Source organism: Nannobrachium achirus, assembly GCF_963921795.1.
Source record: "Nannobrachium achirus genome assembly, chromosome: 12".
Lineage (NCBI taxonomy): Eukaryota > Metazoa > Chordata > Actinopteri > Myctophiformes > Myctophidae > Nannobrachium > Nannobrachium achirus.
In genome coordinates, this window is record NC_137832.1 from 58,349,631 (window position 1) to 58,362,883 (window position 13,253).

Here is a 13,253-nt window from a genome sequence, read left to right on the forward strand (position 1 = left end):
GACACGACAAATTTAGCCGCGGCTCTTTCTGTAAAGAACCCACGACACAAAATCAAACCAAACAACAACGAAGGCGATGGCACGCAACAAGTCCTCTGTGTTCTCAAAATAGCAGCAGACATTGTGTGTGTGTGTGTGTGTGTGTGTGTGTGCGTGCGTGCGTGCGTGCGCGCGTGTGCATGCGTGCGTGCGTGTATGCGTTCGGTAGAAGAAGCTGTGCTCTTTCTTTCTCTCACGGGCGTCTCACTTCCTCATATTATGTAAGTCCCCCCCCACTCCCCTCCCCCCGGCTCTATTTCCCCAATAAAACAGGGGCCCCTGCCTGTAGCCGCCCCAAACCCCACAGCACTATGGGAAGGCCAGTGTGATGGTGGCCTAATAAAAGGCCAGGGAATTCACTGGGGCTCAGGGTCAGTGAATGCCAGGACACTGACTGGCCTCCGTGCTTCCTCCTCCCTCCTCGCCGGCCTTCGTTCCTTATAAAAAAAACACCCATAAATGGACGGTTATAAAACCCCATCTGAGGAAAAAAAAAACTATAGTTGCACGAAAGCATTTATGTATAGACACTAGACGGGGAGGCTATAAATGAACGCCCGCCCACCACCGATACAACACGTAGTTTCTGTTGTACTGTGTGTGATCATTCTTCTGCCTAAAGTGATACTTATGTGTGTGTGCGAGTAGAGCTACAGTACAGTATATTTTCACTGTCGGGCAGAAACCTTGTATCTCCAAGTTTCAAATTTGTATGTTTTTTCGTAAAGTAAAGCCCTGCTTCATCATCACACAAGACTGTCGCACAAACCTGATCTACAAGCAAACAACGCCTCGTGATGCGAGGCGTTTTGTGCTTGTAGACTATTTTACATCATTTTTAAAATGATAAATAAACTAACGGTTTTGGACATACAAGGTTTCCACCCGACAACAGCGATCACAGGTCGCACGCACGCACGCACGCACAGTAAGTACATCTGGGTTTAACCTCTCGATCCCTCTATACTTGGTAAACTGATAGTTAGTTGACTGGGGTCGGCTCTATTTTATACCAGCTGAAAGCCAACATTGGCCAGAGTGTTTGTCCAGTTAACAAGGGCTCTGCCCCCTCTCTCTCTCTCTCCACCACTTTAATAGACAGAAAACACATGTCCAGCTGGGTCACGGATTCCATCCAACCAGGAGAGAAAAGCCTGCAATGATCATCCTGGGAGGAATACCGTATAGGGGGATCACAAGTGTCCATGCCAATAAACCAGTGGTTCTCAACCAGTGGTCCTTGAGGAGGTTCCAGGTGGTCCCCAGCTAAATGATAGAGAGTTGGTAACCAAATGGACCCTTATAAATAAATATGTGACTCACTCTTGAGTGCTAAATTATTGTTAAACATCTGCATTACTTCATTTACAAGAAGTCTACGCAATTAGAGAATGTAAAAGAATCGTTATTTTGCTCAACGTTTGTATGTTGTCTCTTCTATGGTACCATCAATACTAGGGGTGGATATTGGCAAGAATCTCGCGATTCAATACGTATCACGATACGCGGGTCACAATGCAATAGTATCACGATATATTGCGAATCTTTGCGATACGATACTATTGCGATATATCAGCTTTAAAAGCTGAAGGCGCAGCTCTAATGTTTTTTTCGTCGTTTGCAGCCATTTTCTCGAGAGACCTCCCTCACTGAACCGAGGGAAGGGGAAGTAGCTACTAATAGTACAGTGACATCTAGAGGCAGCGGAGTGTAGTAGTATCGCGATACTACGGCCTGAAGTATCGATACAGTATTGGCAAATAAACTATCGCAATGTATTGCCATATCGATTATATTGCCCACCCCTTATCAATACATCATGAAATTGTGGCAACATCTCATCCAAATGGTGGTCCGTGACTCAAATGCGGAAGAAATAAATAAATAATGGTTCTTGATATGAAAAACCACTGCAATAAACAATGAAGCCTATCTGTGGCGCTGTTCTGTGTCGTCCATGGTGACATTGTCCTGATGACATTGTCACCGTATCGAAACGCCCCTCCTACGTCTGAGAGAACGGGGGGACAGGAAACCCAACGGCGTCCTATCACAACTCCATCCCCTGTCCGAAGGGCTCTTTCTAAAAACACACCGGCACATTCTGCTATTGTTGGAGCGCTCACAGGTTTGCAGGCTCCGTGTCTTCACCATTCCCACGTTCTTAACCATAACAAGAACATTATTCAAGCGTAATGTCCTTGTTTTTGATTTCAGACACTTCCAAGCTTTCAGAAACCGTTTCAATTCATCTTGTCTTATAAACACAACCCATCTAGACCTGAGGCAGGTTCTAAAATGAAACGTGGCAAAGACTTGGTCTTGTCCATGCATGGCAAATTATAGATTTTCTTTTTTACACACCATTATAATGTTCTTATTTTGTAAGACCCACTGTAAGACCCAGTTCCTGAATGTCAAGTCTCCAGGTTTTAATGTATGACACCGATTTACTATGACACTTTGGACAAAAATGTCCACCACATGCCAGTATGCAGATGACCCCTCTAAAGAGGGCATATTAAGGTTTTTCAGGATTTTAAATGTTTGGTCGTTGGTCACTCACCTCTCTTCTGCATGAAGCTGAACAGGTCGTCCAGAAACTCCTTGCGCTTCTCGTCGTCGTCCAATTCATACAACTGCAGAGACACAGAGAGAAATGACGTCAGTATTGATGCCTCTATCGTTGTTTCTCCTCATCGTTAAAACAACAACAAATCGCTACAACCAAAGAAATCAAGTGAAAGTTAAAGTGGTTAAATGTGTCTGAGGTTTTATGAACATTGAACCAATGAAAAGTACTATTAAAAAGAGCTTGTGACTCAATAATAACTACACTGGATTCCATTGGAACACACACCCCCTTTCTTTCCTGAAAAGTAACGGTTTTCGGACTTACGCGGTTTTCACCTGACGAAATGCAGTCAGAACAATACGAGGGAAATGCACTGGGAGCAATGAGGCACAAATAGATTTCACACAGACAGGGAGAGAGATAAACATCTGTCAGACTCCTAAGACTCAGACTGTCTCAGTTTGCTTTCTAAAACAATAATAATCATACCAATCATTGCGACTGTAGGTCGCAGTTAACTATGAAAACCAACACATATTGTCAGTAACGTCAGTGGGTAACGCCTCAATGTCTATTAGCTGACCTATGACATCACATTGTTGTGACATCACATTGTGACATCACATTTCGTCCTTGTCCCTTGACCCATAAAAATGTGTCAGTGACCCTCAAATGGGTCCCGACTGATGAGCTTCAGAACCACTGCACCAGGTGACCCGGACTCCTTATTAGGGCATTCACCAAATATTCGAATATTCGAATATCAAAGTCACTATTCGACGTTGTTCACCGAAGTCGAATATTCGTTTTTTTTTCTCTTTAAAAATATATAGTTTATAAAACTTGGCTAGATAGGAAGTCATACGAATGAGTTCTCAATGCCCCTGGTGGATGAATTTGTTAATGCTCTATACCAGGGGTTCTCAAACCTTTTTAGGCCCTGACCCCCAAAATAAACATATTTGAACTAGGGACCCCCACCCTGACAAGCACTTAATTGTAGGTATTACATTTAATGTGACTCGGTTCCGCAGATAAATATTGTGAAAATAGCAAATCTACATGCTCACAACGCCTCGCGTTGCAAGGTGTTGTGAGCATGTAGATCTGCTATTTTCACAATGTTCGCCTCTTGCTTACTTAATATTTGACAGTTTGGCCAGTCCTGTCGAATATTCAACTATTCGAATACTTTGAGGTTGAATAATTCGAATACTAAAAATCACTATTCGTGAATGCCCTACTCCTTATACAGATCTAAAAAAAGAAAATAGAATATTGTGTAAAAAAGCATTGCAGATGCCCTAGCACCCCAAATCATAACTGACTGCGGAAACTTCCCACTGGACTTCAAGCAACTCTGACTTCAGAAGGTTGACATTTCTCTATTATAAATCCATGTTATGAGTGGTCTCGTGTAATATTGTAATATTTTGAAATACGGACTTTTGATATTCATGAGCTGTATGTCATTAAAAAAAACATTTTAACAAAAAAAGGTTTGGAATAATTCACTGTATGACATGTGCAATGTATCTCCCTGTCTAGAACATATGAAAGTTTCATGAAAATGTAAACAATATTAAATTATTTTAGATTGATCTGTAATTCTGTATATAGAGCGGCGGCAGGTATATTTTAGCGCTCCTAATAGCGTCCTATTGGCATTTCCATCACTCTATGACTCTATTCAGCCTGGAGGCCATGGACTCAAAGAGAGGCTTTTAGAATGTAGACAACAACACACAGATGATGGAAATAATGTTCTTATAGTGGCCACGACGCTCCAGCTTTCAATAAGGGTCTGGGGGCTTGTGTTAAGACCCCCACCCCCCCGACCCCCCGAGCCGATCGATGGGCTGAAGACACTGGGATGACCTTCTGAACCAGCGGGGCACCCACGCACCATGAACACCCACCCCACCCCCACCCCCACCCCGGTAATATATGATCATTTAGCTGTGTATTACCGCGGTTTGTCACCCAGTTTGTGTGTGTGTGTGTGTATGTATGTGTGTGTGTGTGTGTGTGTGTGTGTGTGTGTGTGTGTGTGTGTGTGAGAGAGACATTGTTGATTTCGTCGACTAAAACGATGACGAAAAATGTTTGTCAACTGCGTTTTTTTCACTGACGAAAACGAAATAAAAACGAAATAAAAACTAAGCTGTGATGACTAAAACTAAGACTAAATATATTGACAATTTCGTCAACAAAATAAAAACTAGACTAAAACATTAGGGAGGGACTAGTGGAGAAGAGAGTAATTTTATGTTTGGTTGCTCTCAGGTGTTCAAAAACAACATTGGAGAGAGACAGACAGACAGAGATTGACACAGAGAGAGGGATTGACAGAGTGACACAGTCAGAGAGATTGACAGAGCAGTGGGGGTTAGGGTGGGGGGGTGAGGTGCAGTCTCTCAGTGGGGGGTCCACACTATTGAAAGGTAAAGGAAGAGCGGGCGATGGCACAAATAATGCTAAGTGCTGGAGATGCACCGGCAGGCAAGGCGACACAATGCCTCCCACATCGACCCGTGCCTCCTCGCCTCGCCCCGAAGGCCTGCACACGAGCGCACGCGCACGAGCGCGCGCGCACACACACACACACACACACACACACACACACACACACACACACACACACACACACACACACACACACACACACACACACACACACACACACACACACACACACACACACACACACACACACACACACACACACACACACACACACACACAATTTAGCCTCTCAGACCCAAAACTTATTATTTGTGCACAATCCCATACTGTTGATGTGGTACCATATAGAGATAACAGCTAAATGTTGATAAATAACAATTCTTCCACATTCTCTAATTGTGCAGACTTGTAAATTAAATAGGCCTAAAGCAGATAGATTTTGAACAATTCAACTTCTGAGAGCGTGAAGTGAAACCCGTAAGGGTCCATTTGGTGGCTTCATGGGAGTGTGAATATATTATGCTGAGATCACTGATACTATGTATAGATAGTATAGGTAACAATGCCCAAATGACATCACTGACTGACATCACTGACATCACTACAGTGCCCAAACTTAGAGATGACATCACAGACTGGCCTGGACACGGAACACCATATATGGTCATAAAAGAGTGCCAGCCAGACAGACGGATACAACGGGTATTGCACAACTGGCCATCGATGGTGACTATATCGGCCCAACGGGCAACGGTCTGGGTTCTCCAACATTACTTCTGAGACTCCTACATTCAATCCCTCATGGGACACCCCCGGGCACAGGACCAGTTCTTTTTAGTTTTCTGGCCTCCAGCTCCACTCCTGCGTAACCAAAAACCCGACATCAACCGTAGAAGCTAAACGTGTAAACACGCTCTATTAAATTTGCAAGGACTGATCTTCTTTCACTGTGGAGGCAGGCACACACGGACATGGACATGGAACCCATGTCACTCCCAAGTAGAAAAGACTTGAACCACTTCAAACATTTCTAACATACAGAGCTAAAACTAAGCCATGGAATGACTTAAATGCCACTTAAATGAATGTCCCCTTCTTGTCACACAGATTTGTCATTTCCGTCGCCGCGGTCAACGATTGGCTCCCTCCCTCGCTCCTGTGGACAAGTCACGGCGTGAGTCCCACCGCCGTTCCAATCCACATCGACATGTTTCTGTGTGAATACCATGGTACCATTACAACTGCTTCTGTGTGAATACCATGATACTATTACTACTGCTGTTCATTCATTAAAGCCTTTTAGCAGTCTATAACAGGCGTCTTCAACAGGGGCACCTCCAAATCTTCCAATCCTTTTTATGTTAACAACTTGAACCCTAGTGTCCATATTTTGAGAACTGTAGCCAAAAATAGCAGATCTACAAGCTCAGCTGCGAGGCGTTGTGAGCTTGTAGATCGGCTATTTTTAGCAAAGAGGTTTGGTGTAGAGGGGAAAAAGAGCAGACTAAGTACAGAGTAAAAGGTCAAGTTTATTAGGTATGACGGCTCAAGTGGTTAAATATCTGAAAACACAAATTGACATGAATCCAAAATACGCTAATGATTGTGCTGTCAAACAATGAAACTATATGGAATCTATGAAGAGGTTGTGGGGGTCCCTGCTTAATCTCTCTCTCAACTAAGGGGTCCTTGGCCTGAAAACGTTGAAGACCCCTGGTCTATAATGTTAACAGTGTTAGTATAAACTATAAAGTGCTTAGAATTTTGTTTTACTTAAGTGAAAGTAGCGATGTATGTTCATTAAATCAGGCAATAACTATTGTTTGCATTTGTTTTGTCTTTGCTTTTTTTTAATCTTAGTTGTCATGACTGTATCAGTGTGGTGTTGTATGAAAACCAGAGTCACGCACGCACGCACGCACGCACGCACACACACGGTTCATTCTACGAAGCAGCTCATTCAGTCAGTGTCTTCTCTGTCGATAGAGCCACATGAAGCCCGCCATGCTGCTTGCATCTCAGTAGGGGGAGCTGTTTCACAATATCTGTCTTTTATTCATTTAAAAGGGGAGCTGGTGGTGATATTTTTCCAAAACAAATTTCACATTCATAATGTGTTTGTTTAAAACTCATTTCCACATAAAAAAAAAAAACACTCTAACACTCCTAAATGGTGACATGTCTGTCCACACACGTGGCTGTGTGCTGGGGTTAAGAGCAGAGTCAGAATCAATCTCTAACTCTAATAAAATATTGTCCCACCAGGGAAGCGTTTGTTTTACAGTTCTGTTAACCATATCTACTGTTTATCGTTCGATTCGTTCGCCAGTCTGTGTTACACAGCTGTGACGTGAACTCTGCCACACTCAGTCACCTACTTGACTTTTAGCACAATGTTTTAAACCGCATCTCTTTATAATTATAGAGTGGAAGACCTTTTCCTTTACGCAACACTTAATGTCAAGACGATTCTTTTTCTTTCTTTCTTTTACAGGCTGTTCAAATGAAGGGTGAAAAAAAGGGGGGGTGTTAAGGTAAGAAAGTAACCCGGCAGCATTCCTGTCTATCCAAACACCGTTCCAGACCCCATTTGTTATGTCCCCCCCCCCCCCCCCCCCCCCTTTCTCTCTCTCTGTCAGGTATGTGCACACATAGACATCAAAGGGGGCTTGAGCCCCTGCCCTTTTACTCGTCTGTAAAAAGTGCCCTCTCCAGACCATGAATGCAGTTTTCACTTTGGTGAAAGCAATGCAAAGCCCTCTTTCCATGCCATATACCTGAAGGCAGCATTAAAGAGAATTGCCTTGTCCAAACTCTCCTGAACTTGAACGCAGCATAATAATTGCCCTCTCTCGTGTAGAAATCCATGCCACATCTCCAGTATTGACTTGATTATGCTTAGTTTAGTGTGGTATCAAGTGCTGAAAGTCGCCGACCTGTGAGCTTGGAGGTCTGCTATTGTCAATATTTCCACCAAAAGGCCCTTTTAGAAAAGTCAGCCTCTGCCTCTCTAACATTCTCTGCACGTCCCTGCTCTCAGTGTGTCAGTATAAATGAGCTCTACAGAACAGAGGACTCTGGGTTCAGTGTGTCAGTATAAATGAGCTCTACAGAACAGAGGACTCTGGGTTCAGTGTGTCAGTATAAATGAGCTCTACAGAACAGAGGACTCTGGGTTCAGTGTGTCAGTATAAATGAGCTCTACAGAACAGAGGACTCTGGGTTCAGTGTGTCAGTATAAATGAGCTCTACAGAACAGAGGACTCTGGTTCAGTGTGTCAGTATAAATGAGCTCTACAGAACAGAGGACTCTGGGTTCAGTGTGTCAGTATAAATGAGCTCTACAGAACAGAGGACTCTGGGTTCAGTGTGTCAGTATAAATGAGCTCTACAGAACAGAGGACTCTGGGTTCAGTGTGTCAGTATAAATGAGCTCTACAGAACAGAGGACTCTGGGTTCAGTGTGTCAGTATAAATGAGCTCTACAGAACAGAGGACTCTGGGTTCAGTGTGTCTGTATAAATGAGCTCTACAGAACAGAGGACTCTGGGTTCAGTGTGTCAGTATAAATGAGCTCTACAGAACAGAGGACTCTGGGTTCAGTGTGTCTGTATAAATGAGCTCTACAGAACAGAGGACTCTGGGTTCAGTGTGTCAGTATAAATGAGCTCTACAGAACAGAGGACTCTGGGTTCAGTGTGTCAGTATAATGAGCTCTACAGAACAGAGGACTCTGGGTTCAGTGTGTCAGTATAAATGAGCTCTACAGAACAGAGGACTCTGGGTTCAGTGTGTCAGTATAAATGAGCTCTACAGAACAGAGGACTCTGGGTTCAGTGTGTCAGTATAAATGAGCTCTACAGAACAGAGGACTCTGGGTTCAGTGTGTCAGTATAAATGAGCTCTACAGAACAGAGGACTCTGGGTTCAGTGTGTCAGTATAAATGAGCTCTACAGAACAGAGGACTCTGGGTTCAGTGTGTCAGTATAAATGAGCTCTACAGAACAGAGGACTCTGGGTTCAGTGTGTCAGTATAAATGAGCTCTACAGAACAGAGGACTCTGGGTTCAGTGTGTCAGTATAAATGAGCTCTAAACAGAACAGAGGACTCTGGGTTCAGTGTGTCAGTATAAATGAGCTCTACAGAACAGAGGACTCTGGGTTCAGTGTGTCAGTATAAATGAGCTCTACAGAACAGAGGACTCTGGGTTCAGTGTGTCAGTATAAATGAGCTCTACAGAACAGAGGACTCTGGGTTCAGTGTGTCAGTATAAATGAGCTCTAAACAGAACAGAGGACTCTGGGTTCAGTGTGTCAGTATAAATGAGCTCTACAGAACAGAGGACTCTGGGTTCAGTGTGTCAGTATAAATGAGCTCTACAGAACAGAGGACTCTGGGTTCAGATGAACCTGCAGGCGCTGGTGAGCTTTATTTTGTTTTACCTCGCCATGGTTTTGGGGCAGGGTCACCTGAGGGAAGCCCCCCCCCCCCCACACACACACACTCACTGTTGACGTTGAACTTGAAAAATCCGTCTCTCTCTCTCTCTCGCCCCGGGCCTCAAGTGTCTGATGCAACTTTTTTCAGCTTCCAAGATGGAGCTGTTTTAGATCGGGTGTCCCGAAAATATGAAAATAATATGGTTCTCAAACTTCTTCATGTCGAGGAGGACCCCCGAGTTGACACTTATCATCCCCCCAGAAGAGAAGAATGTTTTTACGGCTCTAGCAGTGATTTCCAACCATTATAATTCCAATGACCCCGAGTTTGACATGCATTAGGCTACGGACCCCCATTTAATGGCATTTATATCTCTGAGACAACAAATTATATTTTTAGTTTTTTAGGTTTTGAATCCCTATTCTGAGGGAACATTCCCCCAAAAATAGCAGATCTACAAGCTCGTAGCTTGTCTGTTTCGGTTTGATGTAGGTGCCATTGGTGGTAAAAAATAAATAAATAAAAGAGCAGACCAAGTACAGAGCCAAAGCTCAAAGCAAGGGTGTAAGTGGTTACGTGTCTGAAAAGACACATTAGCATGAATTACAACATTTTAACAGAAAAGATCATGAGCAAAAAATAAATAAAAATACTCAGCCCAGCAGGAGGGCATTCAGAACGTGACGTTCGTCTCCCTCCTCTACGTGCGGTGCTGACAGAGCGCATTAATGTCACTTTCTAAAATGACGTCCATTTGTATTCACCGGTGGCGGTGGTGGTATTTTGTGGTAAACACTGACAGCGAGTATAGGTTTAGCATGTGTACGACATGTGCGTGTGCGTGTGTGTGTGTGTGTGTGTGCATGTGTGTGCATATGGTGTGTGTGTGTCTCCATACGCAGCAGTTAAGTGTGTGCTCAAGTGTCCTGCTGCTACTGTGAAAAATGCATGCCTGTGAGGGTGTGCGTGTGTGTGCGTGTGCGTGTGTGTGTGTGTGTGTGTGTGTGTGTGTGTGTGTGTGTGTGTGTGTGTAAGAGAGGAGGAGAGAGAGAGAGAGACAGATCTCACTAGCACGAGGGGACCAAGAGTTAATTAGAACAAGGCTGCAGCGAGCCCGGTCATGTTGGCACCCGTCCAAATGGCGCCGTGCCAGCGGTAACAGCGCGCCACTCACTTCCCCACTCTTTTAACTCCTTCACACACACACACAGGGGCGTCACAGGGGGGGGAGTGGGACTGAGTTAGCTAGGGCCCAAGGTGGAGGGGCCTTAATTATTTTGTGCTTTAACTAGGCCGGCCTATTGAAAAATAGCAGATATACAAGCTTACAGCGCGGCACCAAGTTGAAAAGTCGTGAAAATGTGTGCAAATCATTGAATACATGTATTTTTTTAAGCGAACATTTGTTAACTCAGATTTGCTTCTGTGGTGGTCCCTGAACGAAATACTTCGTGATGAGGTTCCTGTGGCCAAATACATATCATTTTGGGGGGTCCTTCACATGAAATGGTTTGAGCACCACTGATATAGAAACATAGGTTTTTCAAAAAACCTCAAGGACATTTTCACGATTTTTCAAAAATAGCAGATCTACAAGCTCGCAGCGCGGCACTCGGTGCCGCGCTGTGAGCTTGTATATCTGCTATTTCTCAATAGCACAAAATAATGCGTAATAATAATGCGTTCCCAATGTGGGGCCCACAGTGAATCCTCGTACCCAGGGCCCAGAATTTGGTGCGACACCCCTGCACACACACACACACACTGGGCGGGCGGGAGCACACAGCGCTGACATAATGAGATGTGTAAGCTAATATGAAGAGCTGATGTGTGCTCCCGGGAGCTGATGGGATTTGCGCGGGGCTACTCGGCCTGATGGCTGGATTAAGTGGCAGCCGCTTGACCGCCTATCGGCAGGGCTAAGTGTTGTTTTACTAGGGGGGCAGCGCGCCGTGGAGAGGAGCGTGCACGCACACACACACACACACACACACACACACACACACACACACAAACATGCATATTGCATACATACACACACACACACAGCGGAGGAAAAGGGGGACACGTATGCAAGTACACTCAGTCGCACACATCCAAAGGCACGCGTGCATGCAAGTATGGGCCGTGTGTGTGTGTGTGTGTATGTGTGTGTGTGTGTGTGTGTGTGTGTGTGTGTGTGTGTGTGTGTGTGTGTGTGTGCGTGCGTGTACTTGTGAGGGCCAAAATATAGTACAATAGAATTTAGAAATAGACATTGTGTGGACAGTTTTCATGAAATTACAGAGTTACAGTAGTTTACAATAGGATAGTGTAGTAATAGCCTACAATGTGCATGCACGCACGCGCACCACACACACACACACACACACACACACACACACACACACACACACACACACACACACACACTCACACACACACGCAAACGTACATATTTGTCGGCCATAACTATTGCCATTTGTATTCCTATCATCAGTGGTGGAAAAAGTACTGCAATGGTAGACATACTCGTGATGTGTTGTGAGCTTGTAGATCAGCTATTTTCAAATAGCTTAGGTATGAAATAGGGCTAATGTGTTTAATGTATGTTTTCTAATGTAATAATGTATATCTGCAAAGTAACTAGTACACAATTTACACATAATTGTAGTGGAGTAAAAGAGAAAAATATTTGCCGCTGAGAGTAGAAGTAAAAGTGTAGACAAATTACAAATGCTCCAGTAAAGTAAAAGTACCTCAAAGTTATACTCATTTGTGTAAAATGTACTTAGTTATTTTTACACCACTGCCCATAACTCTAAAGACAAACCATGCGCGGCTCACAACTCAGAGCAGTCAGAGCGCTTGTAGATCAGCTATCTTCACAGTCAGAGCACTTGTAGATCAGCTATCTTCACAGTCAGAGCACTTGTAGATCAGCTATCTTCACAGTCAGAGCGCTTGTAGATCAGCTATATTCGGCCGGCAACACGCCATGTATAAGTCTGGCATAACTCCTGACCCCTAAACCTATAACCTCCCAACGCCTAATCCTAATACACACTGATTACACTGAGTACGTGTCAGTTTCCATGTGTGTGTGTGTGTGTGTGTGTGTGTTGTCTGTGTGTGTGTATGTGTGTGTGTGTGTGTGTGTGTGTGTGTGTGTGTGTGTGTGTGTGTGTGTGTATCACGTAGCCCAGGCTACGTGATCCTATTAAACTGCTGATGCGGGACATGTAAATGGCAGTGACAGAAATCAAGTGGTATATTTATAGTGGCCACTGCCACCGCCGGGGGGGGGGGGGGGGGGGGGGGGGGGGGGGGGGGGGGATTTAACCGGCTTCAGTGTCTGATTCCGCACACCGGAGGAGTGAGGATTCCTCATATGAAAGATTTATCTAGGGGTGCATTTTTTATTTTATGGCTTCAGACGTCAGAAACCCCAGGGCAGAGAGAGAGAGAGGAGAGAGAGAGAGAGAGAGAGAGAGAGAGAGAGAGAGAGAGAGGAGGGTCGGATTCGAAACCTGTATGTTCTCGTGTGTTTTTCTTCATGAATGAATGCGCCTCAAGAGGGAGAAAGGACTCCCACCTTCTTTGGTGTTTCGCAGGGCTTAAAGTTCTCAGTCCTGGGGGAGGGACTGATTTCAGTCTTGAGGATTCCATCATAGGGGCTATTTCTGAGATCAGTGCAGATCCGCAAAACAATAAATGAATAAGGAGGAGGGAGGTGTAGCGATGGCAGCAGC

At 44.5% G+C, this 13,253-nt stretch overlaps 1 protein-coding gene across 1 annotated transcript in view; it reads right to left on the minus strand.

Annotated features, from left to right (window-relative positions):
- arid3c (AT rich interactive domain 3C (BRIGHT-like)) overlaps positions 1-13,253 on the minus strand; it is a gene marked incomplete at its 3' end in the record, with an annotated part of 126,393 nt that overhangs the window by 35,467 nt on the left and 77,673 nt on the right. The window contains exon 3 of the mRNA XM_080738797.1: positions 2,606-2,678. Within this exon, the coding sequence (XP_080594923.1) occupies positions 2,606-2,678 (73 nt within the window). The remainder of the gene's footprint in view (positions 1-2,605; positions 2,679-13,253) is intronic.